Below are 20,834 nucleotides of genomic sequence, written 5' to 3'. Positions count from 1 at the left end.
TCGTTGGTGCAGTGCATATGCTCATAAATGTAATTAAAACGAAGGCTCTTTCAAAGTTTTACAAGTTTGAACCATTCACAGGTTGACGTTTCACAATTCAGAGAGTAATAACTGAGCTCACCTCTTGTATCAGTAGTTTTACGCACACCACTGGCATGTCTGTAGTCTATGGATGAATCTGCTCTTTAGGCAGTAGGCGGAGTTTTATTCGCAGCAGCACCAGTAGCAGCCTCTGGGTACGACTGAGAGGCAGCACCTTATCCAGCTGTCCTTGTACATCCATGAGCAGAGTTACCTTCCACTACAGCTTCCTCAGAGTCGATTAAGAACAAGGTAAGTAGTTTAGTTAGGACAACTCGTCTGTGTTTATCTGTTTCACGCAGGATGAAAAGAAATAGTGGCTTTGGTTCACCTGAGCACAGTTTGTACTCGGATTATTCTCTTTTGAAGCACAAGGATATTTCATTCTCGCAGCGTTGTTGTCGGGTGCGTGAATAAAGTGTGAGCTAGTCTGGCATTAACATTATTTAGAAACAAGTGCTCTTTAGTGTGTCCCGAAATGGAAAAAATGACGCAATAATTCAGCAGAGTGTCGTAGCAATGATGTTAGCTGTTAGCTTATTGCTACATCTTGTGAGATATTATTTTTATTGTTAATATTCTGAATGGAGCTCAACGTTAGGTGCGTTTGACACAGGAGAAAGGACTATATTATAACGTTACCAAATAAAAATGCTCCCCTTGACAGGTGTTGTTGCACATCGCAGTCTGCCACGGTCCACGCTTAGTTAATGTTACGCCTTGTACTGTAGATTTACTATGTAACTGTTCACTAACACCAGAGCCTGTCACTAAAAACACACCAGGGTTCATCTTTTATGTTCTATTAAAGTTAGTTTAACACGTTGTTATATGGCTAAGGCTGGGGACACACTAGACGACTTCAAAATCTCCCCCGATTTTAACAACATGGGAGACCACGATTTTTAATATTATAGTCCTCAGACCACACACACACACACACACGGGGATCCAACCAGACCGGAAAGTAGTGCTGGTTCTCTCGAGCCCGTCTGCCTATTCAACCGGATGTGTCGCTGAGCAGCGCTTCGATCCCTGCTTCAACATGCCCAAAATCACGTGACCGCCGCGATCGTGGCCTCGTTACGTCACATGACGTGTCGAGCTGCCTCGCGGGAATTTTGAAGGAGCTGAGCTTTTCAATATGTCAAGGCTTTAAAAGGTCTGAGTCACTGCTCAAACCGTGGGTTTGTTGAGAGGAGGAGATGGCTAAAGACATTATTACCATTTCAGTTGTAGTCAGGGAGAGTGTTAGTTTACATTTAGGTTTAGGTATATATTTAGTTTAGTTACAAACACTGAATAACACATACACACAAACACACACCACACACTTATTCACACACCAGACAGACATAGAAACAGAGTAGGTTTAGTAATAGACAGAGAGTGAGTTGTGGGACTGAAAGTTGTGTGAGATTCTGTGTGTGAAAGGTGAGTGACTGAGTGAGCCAGTGAGTGAGCCAGTGAGGAAGGGACATGGAGGAAGAGCCAGTGCCACAAAGAGCACGATCATATGCCTGGGAGGACTTTGATCTGATTATCCCCAAAAAGATCAAATGCCTGATTTGTGCTCAGGAGCTGACTACAGCAGCAACACGTCCTCAATGCTGCAACACCTGCTCACATGCCAGCTACATCAGTGCCATGTGAGCAGGTCTTCTCCAAAGCTGGAGAGGTAGTGAGCCACAAAAGGAGCAGATTAAATTAGATCATTAAATTAGATTAAAACTGTAGAAATGATTATTTTTCCAAATAAAAATCTTTGAACCCACACAAATGCCAAAGTCACTGAAATACCCCATTTATAATATAAAAAACAAAGTTGTATAAGCACCAGCATCAAAATACACCAATACAATTTTACTATTACACATATTTGCCATATTTCAAGGCTGCCTGTTGTACAAACATCTTTAAATATTGTAATATGCAAAGACAAACACAATGACACACTTTTGACAAAATAACTTTTATTAAACCTTCAGAGAAAGATAGAATGTGAGATCCATTACAGTCTGAAGCAATGAGGCTTTGTCAGGACATCCACTCAGATGCAGTTCTCAAAGCCAGCCAGCAGACTGGCTGACTCTTCTGACTGTATCAAATGCTTCGAAGCAGTGTGTCATTTTCAGGGCAGTTGTCTCAAAGTGGTTCAGTGCTTCATAAAGCTGCGATTTTCCCATCACTAGCGGAAACCACACACCTGCTCTTTTACTTTGGCGACTCCACAGACACAAGATTTCACAGAAACTCGCGTGATCAAACATGACTTCGTGACGCACTCCTTTATCGTGGTAACGTCTTGCACAATACCTTAAAAAGACACCTGCGTTGTTGGCGTAATTCAAGAAGCATGTCTTCAGTGCTCCTCTTGGTGCCGCTTTTGTTTTGATTTGCCATTATGCTTGTGAGGTGTAAAGGTACAGGACAACCGGTTGGTGATGTTTTTTCCGAGCTGCTCGCCCTCCTTTGTTACTGTGGGCAGGAATAATAAATATCAAACATGGTATATTTGAAACATCGAGGAAGCAGGGAAGTGATCGTGTTGACACCACACACTTGAGGATTGTTTAGACAAATAACGAATAACGCCCCCCCACCCCCATGTCTCCCAACGTTGTATGACACTTTTGATCAAGTAAACAAATGTATACGCATATGAGAACAATCATCAGAGGATGCTCATTCTGTTGCAATTCAAAACTATAACTATCACTATTTTTCGGAGGCTGTGCAATGAGACGCGGCTTATATCACTACATGTGTCTCTCTTGCCTCTCTAAAACTAATCAGTACGGTGTCTGTATCTGTCTGTCTTTACGTCTCCCAGCTGTGAAATGTGTGGCATCTGGGCTTTGTTTGGCAGTGATGAGTGCCTGTCAGTCCAGTGCACTAGTGCCATGAAGATTGCTCACAGGGGCCCTGATGCTTTCCGCTTTGAGAATGTCAATGGCTTCACCAATTGCTGCTTTGGTTTCCACCGGCTGGCTATTGTGGACCAGCTGTATGGCATGCAGCCCTTACGCATCAAGAAATTTCCTTTCCTCTGGCTCTGTTACAATGGAGAAATTTACAACCATCACACGGTAAGGATTCACTACTGACTTTGCAGGATGCATTTCCTCCCCCTTTGGATAACTGCAGCAGACACGATGTACTCCATCATTACACCGTGTAACTAAGTCACCTATTCAGACACAGGGATGTTGCAGCAGAGACCACAGAGGTTCACTTCAGAGTGCAGACTTTTACCCATGATTTCAATGTGCTTCACAGCTTTCTACTATCATTTTTTGCATTATTGATGTTTTGCTGGAAGTACTCTTTTTTTTTTCTTTTTATTCATCCAAACAACATTATTTCTTAGGATTGGATGTTGTTCTTTATCTACTACTGAGTCACCAGAAATAGTTGCTTTTATCTTAGCATTATCCCTAACCTGAAATTTCTTTACATTTGCATCAAACCACTGTGCTCATCATCTCCTAACTGTACCTTTCCTCAAAGGGGCATGCTTATCAACAATTTTCATTAATATTTACATAAAGAAAGAGCTGGGATAGGCTCCAGAAGATCCTCATGACCCTAATTAGGAATTAAGAGGTATAGATGATGAATAATGGATGGATTTAGTTAATTAAAGGGGTCCACTTTTGAATTACTAGGCATTTGCTGAATCTAAAAAGTCAGCTTCTGCTCCTATACCACCATATAAAGGGAAGGTGAAGTAAGACCAAGCACTGGTCATGCCAAAGGTGGGTTTTTATGTAATCCAGAGTTTTTTAGTGAACAGAAGAAGATACCAGAAGACGAAGATACTTGAACTTCTGTGAGAAGAAGACAGTAAACATAAATTAACTATTTGTGCCATCTCTCCACTCTTCTTTCAGCTGAAGAAGCAGTTTGAGTTTGATTATCAGACTAAAGTGGATGGAGAGATTTTGCTCCATCTGTATGACCGCTTTGGCATTTACAAGATGGCTTCTCTGCTGGATGGTGTATTTGCTTTCATTCTGCTGGACACTGCCAACAGAAAAGTCTTTTTGGGCAGGGATACATATGGCATCCGCCCCTTGTTCAAACTTCTTACAGATGATGGATTCCTTGCAGTCTGCTCAGAGGCCAAAGGTAATGGGATACTCTCTAAATGTTTTACACTTGTCTAAGAAATGTTTTCTACTTTTACAGAATTGCTTAAATTGTTATTCTGTTCACAGGCCTTACAGACATTACCCATGCTATGGCCATCCCTGCCAAAATTGCCCCCTTCCTCCCTGGACACATTGAGGCCTTTGATTTGAAGCAGAATGGCAAAGTTCAGTCTATTCAGATCCAACAGTTTCACTGCTGCACACAAGAGCCTGCTCATGCCATTTATGACACTGTGGAGAGACTACCTTCAAGTATAAAACTGTTCATTGTTAACTAATGTTCATGTGTTCATTTGGTAAGCATTTTGTGTGTTGTGTTTTTTTTTTTTTTTTTTACAAAAATGATGTGTCTCCAGGTCTTGATGAGGAAACTGTGAAAAGCAATATCAGAGCCCTTTTTGAGAATGCAGTAAGGAAACGTCTAATGGCTCACAGGAGAATTGGCTGTCTTTTGTCAGGTAATCAAATATTCTGCCATCTGTAAATTGGGGTATGTGGTAATGGGATAGTTTGGTACAGGAAACAGTGAAGGAACTGAACATGCAACTTTTCTTTTGCATGTTTGACTGCAACATCAGCCCTGAGAACAAAACTGAGACTCAGACTGACTGAAATTGTCATACAGAGATCATCATACACATAAACAAATCAAATTTGCACATTTAGAGTATTTTCAGAAGATATTCTTCATTAAATGAAGTATCTTTAATAAGCCCTTTCTGGAAAGACCTGCAAAGCTGCATTTTGAAATCTGTGGCTTTAGACGAATGACTCGCTCAAAGGTCAGCACTCTAAAGACAGTTTGAGATTACATGGTGCAAATTGTGTGTTCACATGTGCTTAATCTCTTCTGGAATTCACTTCGCACCTAAGAGAGAATATAGGTACTGATTGTAGTATTTTCATTGAAACAAAGGATGAGGCTGGTGCCATAGTGTACCATCAACTATTAAAAACTCATCAATGAACCACACAGTGTCACTGGGTGTGACATGTTAATTACAAACATTTATAGATAGCTCCATAGACTTAGAATGGCAAACACATTTGCAGTAGTACCATAGACACAGGTCACTCAGCCTTTGGTTTAGTCTTTTTATGGGATATGTTAACAATGACAACATAGAAAATTGTTCTTTAATTTTGTAACCACCCCTAATGCTACTTGGCTCTCAAGACGTAAGAATCTGATGGGCTCATGTTGAAATTAGTCACTCAAACAGATACAGTATTCATAAAACACATTTTGGTAAGATAAAATACAGGGCTGCTCTTTTATCGTATTTTAAATGTGTAACACACTTGCTATAGCACATATTGTCACATTCTTCAGGTGGCCTGGACTCCAGTGTAGTTGCTGCTACACTGGTGAAACTGGCCAAAGAGGAGAAGATGCCATATCCCATCCAAACATTTTCAATCGGGTCAGAGGACAGCCCAGACATCCTGGCTGCTCGCAAGGTCAGTTCTTTTGATACAGAGTACAGAGCATGATGCATGGTGTTTGTGGTTAGTTCTTGGAATAAATGGCTTTAGCCATTGTTTTGGTGTTTGTCAGGTTGCAGCCCACATTGGCAGTGAACACCATGAGGTGAACTTTACTGTAGAGGAGGGCATCCAGGCAGTAGAGGAGGTCATCTTCCACCTGGAGACCTATGACATCACCACCATCCGTGCCTCTGTTGGTCAGTGCAAAATGAAGCATTAGATAGAGCATAGAAAGAAACAAACTAAGCATAGAAAGAAACAAACTAACCCAAAACCACAATTAAGAATCTAACACTAAAATGAACTATGGCCTTCAAATTTATGTGCATGCCAATGATACAATATACTACTAAATGTTATAAAACAGAACTTTTTATTTTGAGATAGTAAGTGACAATTATTTATTATTATTTATTTGCCAAGAAATTTTTATCTAGACCATTTCTGTCTCTTTTGCTGATGGATGTGCTCATTGATATGGTGGAATATGCTCAATATCTGCATTCCATCCATCCATCTTCTTCTGCTTATCTGGGGGCCGGGTCACATGGGCAGTAGCCTAAGCAGGGATGCCCAGACTTCTTTTTCCCTGGACGCTTCCTCCACCTCTTCCATGAGGACACTGAGGTGTTCCCAGGCCAGCCAAGAAACATAGTCCCTCCAGCTTGTCCTGGGTCTTCCCCGGGATCTCCGCCCAGTGGGACATGCACAGAACACCTTCCCCGGGATGCGCCCAGGAGAGATCCGGAACAGATGCCCGAGCCACCTCAGCTGGCTCCTCTTGCATGGAAGAGCAGCAGCTCTATTCCAGGCTCCTCCTGGGTGACCAAGCTCCTCACCCTATCTCTAGTAGAGTACCCAGCCACCCTGCAAAAGAAGCTAATTTCAGCTGCTTGTATCTGAGATCCTGTCCTTTCGTTCATGAGCTTTGGGCCATAGGAAAGTAGACTGACTGGAATGCCCCGAGGCTCTGTCAATCTCACGCTCCGTCCTTCCCTCACTGGTGAACAAGATCTCATGATACTTAAACTCTTCCACCTGAGGCAGGATCTCTCCCCTGACCTGGAGATGGCAAGCCACCTTTTTCCGGTTGAGAACCATGGTCTCGGACTTGGAGGTGCTGATTCTCACCCCTGCCGCTTCACACTCGGTCGCAAACTTAACTTCCCCAGTGCACGCTGAAGGTCCTGGCTCAATGGAGCCAGCAGGACAACATCCTCTGCAAAAAGCAGAGATTAAATCCTGTGGTCCCTGAACTGGACTCCCTCTGGCCCCTGGCTGCGCCTAGAAATCCTGTCCATGAAAATATTGAACAGAACCGGTGACAAAGGGCAGGCCTGCTGGAGTCCAACATGCACTGGGAACAGGTCTGATTTGCTACCAGCAATGCGAACCAAGCTCCTGCACCATTTGTACAGAGGCTGTATAGCCCTTAGCAAATGGCCCTGGACCCCATAGTCCCGGAGCACCTCCCACAGGAAGTCACAAGGAACGTGGAAGAATGCCTTCTCCAAGTCCACAAAACACGTGAACTGGTTGGGCAAACTCCCATGAGCCCTCGAGCACCCTGAAGAAGGTATAGAGCTGGACCAGTGTTCCAATGCCCGGGATGAAAACCGCCTGGTTCCTCTTGAATACAGGGTTTTACCATCGGCCGGATTCTCCTCTCCAGCACCCTGTCATAGACCTTCTCAGGGAGACTGAGGAGTGTGAATAGTTGGAACACACCCTCGGGTCACCCTTCTTAAAAACAGGGACCACCACCCCGGTCTGTCAATCCAGGGGTACTGTCCCCAATTGCCAAGCGATGTTGCAAAGGCATGTCAGCCATGACAGCCCAACAACATCCAGAGACTTGAGATACTCAGGGTGGATCTCATCCACCCCCAGTGCCTTGCCACCGAGGAACTGCCAAACTACCTCAGTGACCTCAGCTCGGATGATCAGCCTCTGACTCCTCAGCCTCTGCTTCCTCTATGGAAGGCGTGTTGGTTGAGGAGATCTTTGAAGTATTCCTCCCCTTATACCATCCAATAATATCCCCAGTCGATAATAATATCCCCACCTCCACTGTAAACAGTGTTGGCAGAGCACTGCTTTCCCCTCCTGAGGCACTGGATGGTTTGCTGAATTTCTTTGAGGCCGACCGATAGTCCTCCTCCACGGCCTCACCGAACTCCTTCCATACCCAAGTTTTTTCCACCACACATTTGGCCTGCCGGTACCCATCAGCTGCCTCAGGAGTCCCACAAGCCAGCCAGACACGATAGGACTCTGTCTTTAGCTTGACGACATCCCTTACCTCTGGTGTCCACCACTGGGTTCGGGGATTGCTGCCACGACAGGCACCAGAGACCTTACGACCACAGCTCTGAGCCGCTGCGTCAACAACAGAGGTGGAGAACATGGTCCGTTCGGACTCAACCTCCCTGGTCATTTGAAAACTGTGAAGATTTTATTTGTCCTTCACTAAGATTTTATCCCATTCATATAATTTTTTTGTTGTTCGAGAGAATGCTTCATATGAACATCTGTTGCTTGGTGGCTCTTTTAATGATCATTTGTAATAAAGTGACTGTTTGTCTTTGGTCCACGGTAGGAATGTATCTGGTTTCAAAGTACATCAGGGAGAAGACAGACAGTGTGGTAATCTTCTCTGGAGAGGGGTCTGATGAGCTCACTCAAGGATATATTTACTTCCACAAGGCAAGCCCTCCACTAACCAGTAACACTAACTGAATTCTTTCAGTCTGAGTAATGTTTTTTGTTTTGTTTTGTTTTGCAATGTGAAGATATGCCAGGATAAATAGGTGGAATATGATCATTGTGCCATGTTATATTAGGAGTATATATTATATTATAGGCCAAATCAATTACCTTGAACCTTTTAATGTGTAGCAACAGAAGAAACATGAGCGACAAGTTCATTTCTGACATGAGAGAGACTATGGCACTTAAACTATGTGGTAAAAGATAGTTTAGATGTTTTTTGGCATGAACGGTTTCAGTTTTGGAACCATTGCACCATTTCAGCAGAGGAGTTTTAAATGATGGTGATGCAGCTGTTATAAGAAACACAGAAACAATTCTGGTGCTTTACGGAAACAAAGAAAGGAATTAACATGAAAAACAATATGCATTTCCTGAATGATTAAGAAATGTATGAGAGTTGAGCTGCTTACCGGCTGACAATCATGTCTTTGCTGACCTCAGGTGCCTGAAGCTCTCACCTTGCTGTGGTGTTGCAGTTTTGTCTGATGAATGTAAAGGGGTGCATGTCTGAAAGGGGCTGAGAGAGCTGTGTTCCTCCTCTAGGCTCCAACTCCCAAAGCAGCGGCAGAGGAGAGTGTTCAACTGATGAAGGAACTCTACCTGTTTGATGTTCTCCGTGCTGATCGCACCACCGCTGCACATGGGTAGCACCTTTCACTTATCAGTCACCACTGCATAAGCCATTAGTAAAGAACTCCTGCACTCCTTAATGTGCATGCATGACACATAGACCAGCAAAGGGTGTCTCTGTTAGAAAATGTTACTTCACTTCTCTGCAAATTATATATATATATGGACTAATATAGGCATCAGAATAAATTATTTTGCAAAGTATAACATAGAGTCAATTACCAAGTGAAGATATTGACCTTACAGTCTTATACATTAAGAAAACCTCAAGAAAAGTAAAACTGAATGTTAGAAAATCTAGAAACAGCAACTATTTGTATTTAAACAACTTAACTATTTGTTGTACAGAATAATTGATTGCAGGTACAGAATTTGGCAGAAAGTACCAACATAATGTTAATTTTATACGTTGAACTAATTAATATTGTGCAACAGCTTTAAAACTGTTCATTTTCAGTAGATTTGATGAGACACCTGAAAGGCTTTAAGATCTGTTTTTTGATTTAAGCACAGAAAAGTCCATCTTTCAGGAAAAGAAACACAGCTAACAGCAACATGATTGAAGAGCGTCTACAGTAAAATTAATTATGTATTTATAATTAAAGCAAAATGTGATTTATTAAGCCTGAATAATGAGCGTAAATATCTGCAGAAGTGAAAGCCATCAGTAGCTCATACTCCTTTTGCCATGAGTAAATGATGACCAATGATAATTGATAATGAATGAGCTATCAACTAGATATCTACTAGCTGATTAATAACTGTTAGGTTTTGTGGAAAACATTGTTTTTTTGCTGTATTCTGGGCTTATGTGTCCAATACCTCTTCAGTGCCAGTGATCACATAATGAATTATGGACAATGAAGATGTTATGGTTTTCCTTTTCATGTTTCAGTCTGGAGCTCAGAGTGCCTTTCCTGGACCACAGATTCACTGCATACTACCTCTCCCTGCCTGAGGAGATGAGGGTTCCTAAGGTTAGTCTGATAAACCACTACTTAATTCAAGTCCATTTTAAGAATCAGATTTTTATCACTGAAATGAATTATTTGTATAAATAGTGTGTGGGTTTATAAGCATAGTGTTTTATGTCTTGTCTAAGCAGCATGGGGTGGAGAAGCACCTTCTGAGGGAATCTTTCAAAGGTCTCAACTTGATCCCTGAGGAGATCCTGTGGAGGCGCAAAGAGGCCTTTAGTGATGGGATGATGTCTGTGAAGAAGTCCTGGTATACATGCCTGCAGGAGCATCTTGAATCTGTGGTATGTGTTACATGCAATACAAGAAATGAAAAGATGTTCAGTTTCATGCCCAAAGAGTAGAGTTTAATTTTTCATAGTACCACAAGGAGTCGCCAGGGAATGGAACTCCCCCTCAAATCCCTGACAGCCAAATGATGTTTGTTGTCAGCTGTATCTGTCTAAGTTTCCATTTTTGGAAAAGTAAAGTCTGAAGTGAGCTTCAAAGTTCAGCCTTGTCCCTGGAAATAGCAGCTGACAAACCTTATCTTTTGATAGGTGTTAGTAGCTACCTCAGTAGCCGTTCCTGGAGCCTCTGATCAAATTGCGTGGTCTGAGTATGATTTAATTATCCAGTTAGAAATACATGTATCAGTAATATGTAATATGTATCAGTAGTCACTGCTTGATGTGTGTATGTACATGTATGTGTACATGATGGAGTCAGTCCTACATGGGTTTTCCAAAAGTTACCAAAAGCTGCACACAGTATCTCACCTGCACTCTGTCGTCTGTCAGGTAAATGATGACCAGATGGAGAAAGCTCACAAGACGTTCCCTCACAACCCTCCACACACCAAAGAGGCCTACTACTTCAGACAGGTGTTTGAGAAGCACTACCCAGGCAGAGCTGAGTGGCTCTCCCATTACTGGATGCCACGCTGGATCAACGCCACTGACCCATCAGCCCGGACCCTGTCTATATATGAACCTGATAAAGACCAGTGATTCACTGCAACTACAATGGGCCTGTTTGTCAGTCAGCAACATGTTGGTCTCCTGGCCTGTCATATTTAGCTTTTCTTTGTTGAACTTAGATCAGATGGAATTAGTTGCACCAAGTTGTTTGGCAAACCATAAAGTTTGTCAGGCTTTCAGATTCAACTAATTTTTCAGAGCTACTGTTTATGCTGTTCTAGGTCTTCAGAAATGGAAGTTTTCTCTACTGCTGCTTATGGGACGTGTCAATTTTATAACAATTTGGAAGCCGGAAGGTTGATGTATGTGCTCCAGCTGCAAGTGTTTTCAGACTCTTTCAAAAGAATATAATGAGGGTCTCTGCTTTTATGTGCATGACAGAAATCCTACCTTGGAACATCAGCAGTCAACAGTCTCAGGCCCCTGTCATATTCAGCAATAGTCCTGCTGTGTGCTGGGCACAATCAGTGTGTTATGCATGCAGACTAGAAGAAAATAAGTGTCAGCTGGTCCATTAATTAAAATTCAAGACCCTTGGCCACAATAGTTACACCAATATAATTAAACCTAGTAAGTATAAGGACTAGACTGATGTCACATGTACTCTATGTTCTAGTCCATTAACACATGATGCAGTTAAATGTTTACAAATTAGTTGGAGTTCTAACCATTATTGCTCTTAAACCTAGAGTCCAACTGTTATGAGAGCACACCAATAACACTGTTTTTCCTTTTCTCCAGCAAATAACACAGTTAAAACAGCCTTATCAAGCCATTTGTTATTGCTTTGTGATAGCAGCCACAAACACCTGCATGGTAGACAAAAGAAAATGTAAAAGTTGTAAAATGTAAAATTGTTTTTTTTTAAATCATTTTCTGTAGCATAGGATTTGTCATGACTTCTGTTTCCTACCTTCCTACCTTCCAGGCATCCACTGGCCTCACTTCATTTCATCATTCTGCGAAATAACAATGAGCCAGCTGGGACTTGCTTGAGATAGGTAATCCATCACTGTGAACACTGCATCATCTTTAGGGTATAATTAGGATGTAATATTAGATATGTTGTAGCGCTAAATGTGACTGGTCAGGGCTGTGTGACTGTAAAATCTGCCTTTAGAAAGCTGCTGACCCAATGAAAACATTGTTTTTGAGCTGAATTGCTTCTAGCATCTTGCTGGTACACTGGCTTCTTGGTTGTGTCGAGAATTATTCATTTTCATGTTCAGTGGAAAAGTGGTTTTCAGCTTCTCTATCCTTTAAATGATGATAAATATATTTTAGGACTTCAGACATCACACTGATATTTAATTCTGTCTTAGATGCAGTTGAAAAACCTCAATTGTTTCTCATATTGTGGTTTACAGTGTTACCACAAATGGATTACATGAAAGGTTGATGTTCCACTTTGTTAACAGTATATTATGCAATTAGTGTGAAGGACAACTTGACAGTTTCTCGTGGTTAGGGGTGAGTCATGTGTGAATGTTTGCCAGTAAAACTGCCTTAGTTTTCACACTGATAAATGCCATCTCTGTTTTCGTCCTCACTTGTAAACAAGTCTTGGATATGGCTATGCAAACAGACGTGAGTGTGTCAACGTGTTCAAGTAATGATGGATGATTTGTGTTACATAAATAAGGAGAAGTACCTTTTCAGTTCACTGAGCATACACTACCAGTTTGGACACACATTCCCAATGAAGTGAATGAGAAGGTGTCTGCACGTTTGACTGGTATTGTACTATATTATGATAAAAAATTACATATGTCAGGAGATTTTTTTGTTTGCGTGTTGAGATATGAACTGGTGAATGAACAACAGGCAGGGGAAAAAATATTATCTGACAATATACTGCACCACTCACTAAAGTCTGAAAGTCACTCAATACCAAACATTACAGTAAAAGTTCCACTAAGAAAGTTCCACTGCTTATTTCAGGTCATTTGTATTGGATGGCTCTACAAAATCTTTAGTGTAACTATCTGCCTCTTGCTTTTCTATGTATTGTCTCTGTTTCACACTAATTGCTGCTAAAAATAAATTCACCTCTTGGCACTTAAATATTATCTTGAATTAATGTTTTTTATCCAGCACCTCGGTCCACCACCAGAAGGCACCCTTACCTCAGCCTTTATGAGGCACTGAATATTAGTTACTGTTACTGTATGTATAACAATGAATTCATGACTTGCAAGCTGAAATTGAACCAGTAAAGAAAATAATTTTAATATTTGTCAAAGCACTAACAGACACAGGTATCCTGCCATGTCAGACCATTTGTCCAGATGGAGAACATGAAGGCTCATCTAAAGTCACTTGAAAGCCTAAATGAGACCCTCTCCCAGTGTGTTGTATTTATAGCGCTATCAGTTGCAGTTAAACATTTATGAGGCACTATACAGTGATTTTTGCAGTGCAATTTTCAGCATACCCTGTGGTATAGCCTTGCTTTGATGGTCCACAACATTTATTCTTTGTGACATGGCAGATGGTGGGAAATAATCACAGAAACCACTTTGAAACCACACCATTCCCTTCTCTTGCCTCAAAATACCTTCTGCTGAGACAAATGAAACTGGCACAGGTACAGCACTGCTACATATTTACAATGTGAGAACAATTATTTTATTTGACTAACAGCTATACACGGTTTGGAGGAACAAAACCAGTGCTGGGTATCCCTGTCAGGATCAAGGAATGGCTAAGATGAGAAGCAAGCAGGTGAAGTGATGACCACTTAGCGGCGCTCGCCATACGTCTGTATTGTGCTCCAGCCGTAGGATTCTGCAGAGGGATAGAGTGTGTTAGTCTTTTTTACTTTAAAATCAAGTAAAAAAGACTGCTAACTTGTCACATGAGTAGAATGGACTTGAAGGTAGTTTACCTGGCTCCTCTTGGCTCCTTTTTCCCATCAGTCCAACAAAGGCGTTGACTTTATGCCCTTCAAAAAAAAAACATTTTTCTTTGACACTGTTCACTTAGACAAACTAATAAAAGTATTGCATTGACGACCATGACCAGGATTTTAGGAATTCTCGCAGCACAACTGCACCACCTTTAGAGAAAAATGACAGGGCTGCAGGGCTGGAAGTTGTCACCTTTGGTTAAGGTTTATGTTAACCCTAACCTTTTATCTAACCTGACGGTTAACACCATCTGGTTAATGTTGACCACTTCCTCCCCAGGTCAGCAATCTGTCATCTTGTGTGCAGCCAGTCTCTTAAAAAAAAAAGCTAAAAAAAGGCAGTTGTTTAATTTGTATGTGTAGTTATTATTATAGTTGTTATATTTTCTATATTATCAATTCCTATATTAATTATTTTCAATTTTCTATTATCTTGTCTGTCAACTGTATCTTTGTCGGCTACATAACACGTCAGATGCTATTTCAAAGCTGTCTCCCCCACTGCCAGGGTCAATATCTGGTTGAGGACCACTGTAAATATAATTCTTTCTCAAAAATCTTATCGGAGGAAAATACTAAAATAAAGTAAAATATAGCTGTGCTTTTGATCAGTCTTCCAGTATTTTGTATAACAAACTGAGTAAGAGTGTAAGGAAGTACACATTGTTACATAAGGGTGAAACGCATAGCCCCCTCTATCCATCACAAGAGTAAACAATCCAGTTTAATTCTCAGATGTCCTTGGAGTATTGATCCCTTTCCATAATGATGAGTGACTTACAGTAATGGCTGCATAAGAAAAACAAATTAAATGCATGCTTATTTATGCTGGGCTTTGTTGCGTATACTGAGTGGGTGACTAAAAAGGGAAAATCCCCTCCTCCTCATTCCTTTTCCCTCCCAGCTCCTTATCTGTTTTCATTGTCACACACAGATGCCTTCTGTGTACCACCTTCCTTACAGACAAATTAATGTGGTCCACTGTTTAAAAGAATTGAATAAAAGACAACTTTGTAGTTGCTATCAGTTAATTAAACCTTCTGAAATTGTTTGCTCCCTCCAATTTGCCCACTTCCTCTTAACCACTTCCATGAATATAAATATTCAACTCAGTTAGTAATAATGTGGGTGAAATATGAGAGGATTTGGGTTTTTTCCATTGTACTGACACAGTCTTTTAAAGCTAAACATTCAAATCCAGACAGCAGACCCATTCTACTTTTAGTAAGAGTGTATTTGCGTGTGTCAAGCTTACAGTGCTTATGCAGTAGTGCAGTGTTTTGGGATGAATGCATATATCCCTAAACACCTGCTGGTTCTATGCGCAGGTGGTTGCTGCTTTTATGTGAGTCGTATAATGTAACATGCAAATTACCCCGAAAATAATATGATGGTGAAGAGCAAAGCACAGTTGTCAGTACTGATTTGGGATCACAATTTAGATAATAATTCACTGGGTTTCACTGAGAACAGTAAGTCATGTGATTGTATTTATTCTGGAGGTTTGGAAGCTTTAGCAACCTGTGCTGAGGTTATATTCTGCAATTCAAAACCTATAGATCATAGGGGCTTTTTAGACTTCATATGTTTTAATGTTACTACTTTTAGGCCAAAAAAGAAAAGGAAAGATAAATTAAGTCATTGAAATAACATTTAGAATGTCATGTTGGTGCTAGATTAATTGAACTGATAAAATATGAAAAGTCAAAATCAAGCCTTTCTTGATTGGCTTTCTTTTGGGTGTTGAAGAGACGATCCTGACTATGGCCATTAAAAAGCCTTTAAATCCTTCAGCTTATGAGAAAACTTATAAATGACCAAATATGTAGAAGGGTGTTTTCTATTGGCTTGTGATGAAATTACAGTCATCATGCCAAATGAGCAGAAATGATGTATGAGGTAATGAGGACAAATGTTTCCTGTAGGCTGAAGTGCAGACACTCACCTAATAAATTATCATATTGAGTCATCAGCTGGAACTCTTTTACTTGCACCAATACATTTGAATGATTTTATCCTTTTAGATTTGAAAAACATGAAAGCATCTGCATGGACACCCCTGAAGATGAGGGATTTGAAAGGAAAATTAAATCATGTGTGATATGTGTGAAATACTTACTTTTGCGGGTGATCTGTGCATTTGCTGTCGGAGAAAAGACCGGATAGTGTAAAATCAGGCACACGGAAGGAAACAAACAAAAAACTACACATTACTGAAATGAGCTCTCACCCATAGAGCGCTTCCCCATCAGACCAATGAACTGATGCGGCCGCGGCTTTCTCGTCATCCTCAGCAGGATTTCTCTGAATGGGTCATTGGAATGCCAGCCATCCTGAGGATGAAGAGGATTAAGATTTTGAAAGCTCTCAATAAAGACACTTTTATTTGAGTGCAGTGGAACAACTGCCGAGTGAAAAGGTACCCTAATTATAAGAATGAAGTCTTTGAACTGTAACTGTAATTGTTCCTTCAGACCGCACCTCAAACAAACACACCATCCCTCCATCGATACACACATAAACTATACTGAGTAATAACCCATGTAAAACCTTCGAAGTACAAACTTTCATTAAGCACTTCTATTTCTATCCCACCATGTATTTCAAAGGTATGCAGTAGTCTGGCTGAGATCTGATCCTGGGAGCCCACTAATGTCCCGCACTCTGAGTTTGAATGATTTATTGTAGGCTCATTCATCTGCAGAATGGACCCAACATACAGTAAAAGCTACTGGCAAAGGAGCTTGGCTCGTCTCCAGCTTGCAAAGTCAAAGACAGGACGTGCGTTTCAAGTCAATGAAGATCATCTGGGTATTGCGTTTAAGCATTTCATTTCCTGTGGGGTTGCTCTGCTGAACACTGCAACAGTCTCTGTCGTCACTGTGGCTATTCTTTAAGTAGGATTGTGACATTTTTTGCAATTCAATATTTCATTGAAAAAAGTAAAAGAAACAGAACATCCATCCATCCATTATCTATACCCGCTTATTCCTTTGAAACAGAACAGACAGGATTATATCCTACTGGCACATTTATTTCTAGTTTTAGGTACTCAGGTAGTACCATCAGTCATGTCCAGTTCAGAAGGATGGCAAATGGGTAGGGCAAAGAATGAGTATAAATGAGACCTACCATTTAAAATTACAAACAAAAAACATCGGGATCCGTGTGTCTAACACGCCGATGTTACTATTTTACTCATCTTGAGTGTTTAACTTCATATACAGAAATGTACTGCGCTGTGAGATCTAGACAGGTGTTACTACTACGAGAAAAAGCTTTGCAGCCTCCTGAGTTTGACTTTACCTCAGTAAAGTACTGGTCTTCAGCAAAACTAATATCCATATATGCAGTTTTATCGCATTCACATTACCTTTGCGTTCTTTCAGATTTTTGTTCAACTTAATAGATAATAACAGACGAGACAAGTTGGTTATTAGTTTCAAATTATAAGAGACAAATTTGAAAGATTAAGTAGAGAATACAAATACAGTAAGCCTTTCCGTGAACTACCTGAATTTGATGACTGCTCGTCCAGTAGTCACCCTCTTCATTTAGGTCGTTTTCTTCACAAAAAACTTGAGCGACGGCGACAAAAGCCATTAAAACCGGCAACAGCAGGAGCTTCATGGTGCCAAACTTGTTTTTCTACTCAATATAATTCACTTAGATTTATTATTATATGATAAACAAACCGTCTCCGACCAACTACAAAAACAAAATAAAGAAACTGGTTTTGGGCACGAGCAGCTGCTGTACTGTGCGCGCACTGCTTCTTCTCTTACAGCTCAACAGTAGTCCATAGTGCGTGCGTGCGTCAAAACGCTGCGCTTGGTTCCTGCCACTGTGTCCGAGGCTCTCCACGCGCTCTGCTTCTCCCCACTCCTGCGTTGTCCTGTCCACGAGGCTGGCCCGCGCTCCTATTTAGCAGTCTGGGCACTGTTGCTTAGTAACGCCATTACAGTACTGTGGTTAGGTGCGTCCGGGCACAAGTAGACGCACTTCAGGTTAGTTAGAGTTTAAAAAACAGTTTTGTCATCACCAACTCTAAATGATGTGCGTCATGGGTCAATGCTCAAAGTCAAAGCAAAGCGATTAGAAATACCCAGTAATTCGCTGTGACCGTGTGACCTAGCTACTATCATTACACGATGAGACTGCTGCTCTCATCATTTCTCACATAATAAACCTCATGATGAATGGACATTGTGTAGCTACACTATTACAAACTGGACATATTACAAATGTTGTATTCATGTTTGCTTTACAACGGGATATTAATTTCAGATCGTATTTTTAGAGCAGACTAGTTTAAACAGGTAAGACACAGCCTCTGTCTTTGATAATATTTTGAGTGGTTTGGGTTGATTTTTTTTTCAAGAAAGAACTAATATTTTCTAGTTCTGCTGCCATCTTAAAAAAGGTAAGATCAGTCTGTAAAGCTACAGTAAATCCATAACACTGCAGTAACGTATGTCCATGATGACGCACAAGGTTTACGTACCTTTACGCCTAACTTCATTACGGTCTGTAGACCCACATTTTTAAATGAATTGTATAGGTTATAACCTGTTCCCACAAACCCATCTGACATCAAAGACCAAATGAAAAGGAGAAGTGAGCTGAGGTGCTGATTTTCATTAGAAAAAGGATGGTAGAGATGAGTAGACTGCACTGCCACACCAAGTTCAGTGTCTACGCAGCTTATTGCTTTTCTTGAGTAGGCCTACTTTTATTCTCTTACCAATGCGTCAATTTTATTTAGCCATGCGCAAAGGCAAATGTTTTTCCCTGGATGGTAATGGATTTCAGTCTGTTTTTAATGGCAGGTGTTATTCCTCAAACAATTCAATTTCCATTAACAAAAGTTTCGTTTAAACTATGAGCTATATATTTTTTTCTGATTGTGGGACTGATAAACCAGCTAAAGTGCTGGTTGTGTTGTGTGCCAGTGAAGGGACTCTGGTTTACACTAATATTCATTACTTATCTCACGGGGTTTCATGGTCACAAAACCACTCGGGTCTGGAATTTAATCATCCTCACCACTGTGACAGCTCATCCAATTAACAGACGGAAGGGGGGAGGTGAGGAGAGAGAGCTGGAGAGAGAGAAAGGTGATGGAGCTGTCGGAACCACGGGAGGGAGTTACCACGGAGCATGAGGATCGAGAAGGAAGATGTAGGAGGTAAAGAGATTTTGAAGTTAGGGTGCTGAGATAAACTGCTATGCAGATTATGTGGGGAGATGTAAGACAAATAGGACATCAGTCCACTGACAGAGGTGACAGGTGTTTGCAGATCAGCTGGATCGAGCAGTGTGACACTTCTCTACACACAGCAGCAAATGGGGCTCTGGCATGCTGAAACAATGAATGAATATATTAGACTGCGCATGGAATGAATTCACTTGGTAAAAGAGGAGTACTGTGCCATTAGTTAATGCATGAGCTTGAATTAGAAAACCCTTGGTGTAAACAGGGACCTTACCTAACATCCTGTTTATATTGCAGTTATAAGAGCCAGAAAGATGCGAAATAAAGTGCTATTAAAATTCCCCAACTGCCATGAAAAGAAAATTGGTACATAGAGCCTCACACAGAAAACCTGTCCTTTTTTTTGTTAATCCGCAATACTATATTGTCCTATATTGTATGTAATATTATATACGGTATTGTCAAATGGGAGAAGGAGCTTAGTCATTTTAATGTAATTATGCTCTGTGCAATTACTGAGTAAATTATTTGTGGATGTGTTACGTTTTGGTGGTGTGCTGGAGAAGGAGAGGCATAGGACCCAAGTGCAGGACACAAAACTAATATTTTATTTCTCCTGGGATCACCAGGGCAAAGGAAAAATACAAACAAAGATGACTCTAGCATCCACTAATAACTGGTAACCAGTGTCAATGCTCCCACAAACATAAAAGAGAGAGGGAAGTCTTTATAAGGGGCGAAACAAAAGGCAGAGTAAGAACAGGTGAAAATAATTGAGGTTAATTAATGTTAAGCTGCCGGGGATCAGTGCAAGGGAAACAGGAACTTAACACAAAATAAAGGTCCCTGGCAGAAAGTCCCAAAAGGGAATCATGATAGGATGTTATAATGATACATATGGGACCTTTTCCAACTCGTGTCATGTCATGTTTTCATCCTTTCAAATTTAAAGGTGGCTGCAACTAGGTTGGCTTCTCTGTGGCTGTAAAACTTTCAGCAGATATATGACATCTGGATCATATGCAGTTCATTCTCCAGCATTTGAGAAGATCTTAAAGTGTTCCAGTAACAAAAACAATGAATAGAGTATTACATTTGCATCTTCAAAACCTCTGCCATCTCATGCTAATCTGGAGACGCATGGTCGCCACAAACACAACAAATATTTGATCATGTTGTTTGTTTCCATCGGTTGTCCCTGAGGCAGGCCAGTAAAAGCTCACTATCAGTGAAACCAAAAACCATTTTTTTTACCACTTTTGCACCTGAGGACTTAAATTAAATGATCTGAAATAATATTAGCATGTGAATAAAGTAACCCTCTAATTTAGAACCTCATGTGTATGCATGGAGGCCAGAATGATGACCACTTGCAAATCTTGCAACATTTGCTGCTCCAGTTACTGTCTTCAAGGAAGTGTTCAATTGCATTTAGTGCTCAGTAAAACTAGCTTAAAGTCCAGTTAGCCCCATAAAGACCAACTACTACTACTACACATATTTTACTACACATATTTTACAAGTTTGCTTTGCATACACACCGCTTTTACTGTATATTCATAAAACTGTGTATATTCGTATTTGATGATATCCATTATAAACAGTCTCCTGCTGCTGTTTTAAACAAATGTTTACTAGGGGCCATTTATA

The 20,834-nt window shown here is 40.8% G+C and overlaps 2 protein-coding genes across 5 annotated transcripts; one reads left to right on the top strand and one right to left on the bottom strand.

Annotated features, from left to right (window-relative positions):
- Positions 1-222: 222 nt before the first annotated feature.
- asns (asparagine synthetase) lies at positions 223-13,125 on the top strand. 3 transcript variants are annotated; one of them, XM_026300564.2, is made up of 13 exons: positions 232-333; positions 2,915-3,170; positions 3,975-4,212; positions 4,302-4,487; positions 4,592-4,693; positions 5,569-5,696; positions 5,794-5,920; positions 8,323-8,429; positions 9,039-9,139; positions 10,021-10,102; positions 10,231-10,386; positions 10,882-11,122; positions 11,990-13,125. In XM_026300564.2, the coding sequence occupies exons 2-12, from the start codon at positions 2,922-2,924 to the stop codon at positions 11,089-11,091; spliced, it is 1,686 nt and encodes a 561-aa protein (XP_026156349.1). In that variant the 5' UTR covers positions 232-333; positions 2,915-2,921; the 3' UTR covers positions 11,092-11,122; positions 11,990-13,125. The 3 variants fall into 3 exon arrangements, with proteins under 3 accessions (XP_026156350.1, XP_026156349.1, XP_026156347.1); XM_026300562.2 differs by having other exon boundaries at positions 10,882-13,125; XM_026300565.1 differs by lacking the exon at positions 2,915-3,170 and having other exon boundaries at positions 223-333; positions 10,882-13,125.
- Positions 13,126-13,265: 140 nt separating this feature from the next.
- tac1 (tachykinin precursor 1) lies at positions 13,266-17,780 on the bottom strand. Of its 2 annotated transcripts, XM_026300587.1 has the most exons (5): positions 17,483-17,780; positions 16,200-16,302; positions 16,089-16,112; positions 13,949-14,005; positions 13,266-13,848 (listed from the first exon to the last, which is right to left on the bottom strand). In XM_026300587.1, the coding sequence occupies exons 1-5, from the start codon at positions 17,597-17,599 to the stop codon at positions 13,802-13,804; spliced, it is 348 nt and encodes a 115-aa protein (XP_026156372.1). In that variant the 5' UTR covers positions 17,600-17,780; the 3' UTR covers positions 13,266-13,801. The 2 variants fall into 2 exon arrangements, with proteins under 2 accessions (XP_026156372.1, XP_026156373.1); XM_026300588.1 differs by lacking the exon at positions 16,089-16,112.
- Between the last annotated feature and the right edge of the window lie 3,054 nt (positions 17,781-20,834).

Source organism: Mastacembelus armatus, chromosome 11 (assembly GCF_900324485.2).
Source record: "Mastacembelus armatus chromosome 11, fMasArm1.2, whole genome shotgun sequence".
Taxonomy (NCBI): domain Eukaryota; kingdom Metazoa; phylum Chordata; class Actinopteri; order Synbranchiformes; family Mastacembelidae; genus Mastacembelus; species Mastacembelus armatus.
This window is presented reverse-complemented; position numbering and strand designations above follow the sequence as displayed.

What these genes read in the sequence shown, in the direction of transcription:
- asns (XM_026300564.2), top strand. Translation starts at nt 2,922, where the DNA reads ATGTGTGGCATCTGGGCTTTGTTTGGCAGTGATGAGTGCCTGTCAGTC. An exon ending in ACATCCTGGCTGCTCGCAAG is followed by an intron (nt 5,697 to 5,793) that starts GTCAGTTCTTTT and finishes GGTGTTTGTCAG; the next exon opens with GTTGCAGCCCACATTGGCAG. An exon ending in CACCATCCGTGCCTCTGTTG is followed by an intron (nt 5,921 to 8,322) that starts GTCAGTGCAAAA and finishes GGTCCACGGTAG; the next exon opens with GAATGTATCTGGTTTCAAAG.
- tac1 (XM_026300587.1), bottom strand. Translation starts at nt 17,599, where the DNA reads ATGAAGCTCCTGCTGTTGCCGGTTTTAATGGCTTTTGTCGCCGTCGCT. An exon ending in CGAGCAGTCATCAAATTCAG is followed by an intron (nt 16,303 to 17,482) that starts GTAGTTCACGGA and finishes CTTCATCCTCAG; the next exon opens with GATGGCTGGCATTCCAATGA. An exon ending in AAGGAGCCAAGAGGAGCCAG is followed by an intron (nt 13,849 to 13,948) that starts GTAAACTACCTT and finishes ATCCCTCTGCAG; the next exon opens with AATCCTACGGCTGGAGCACA.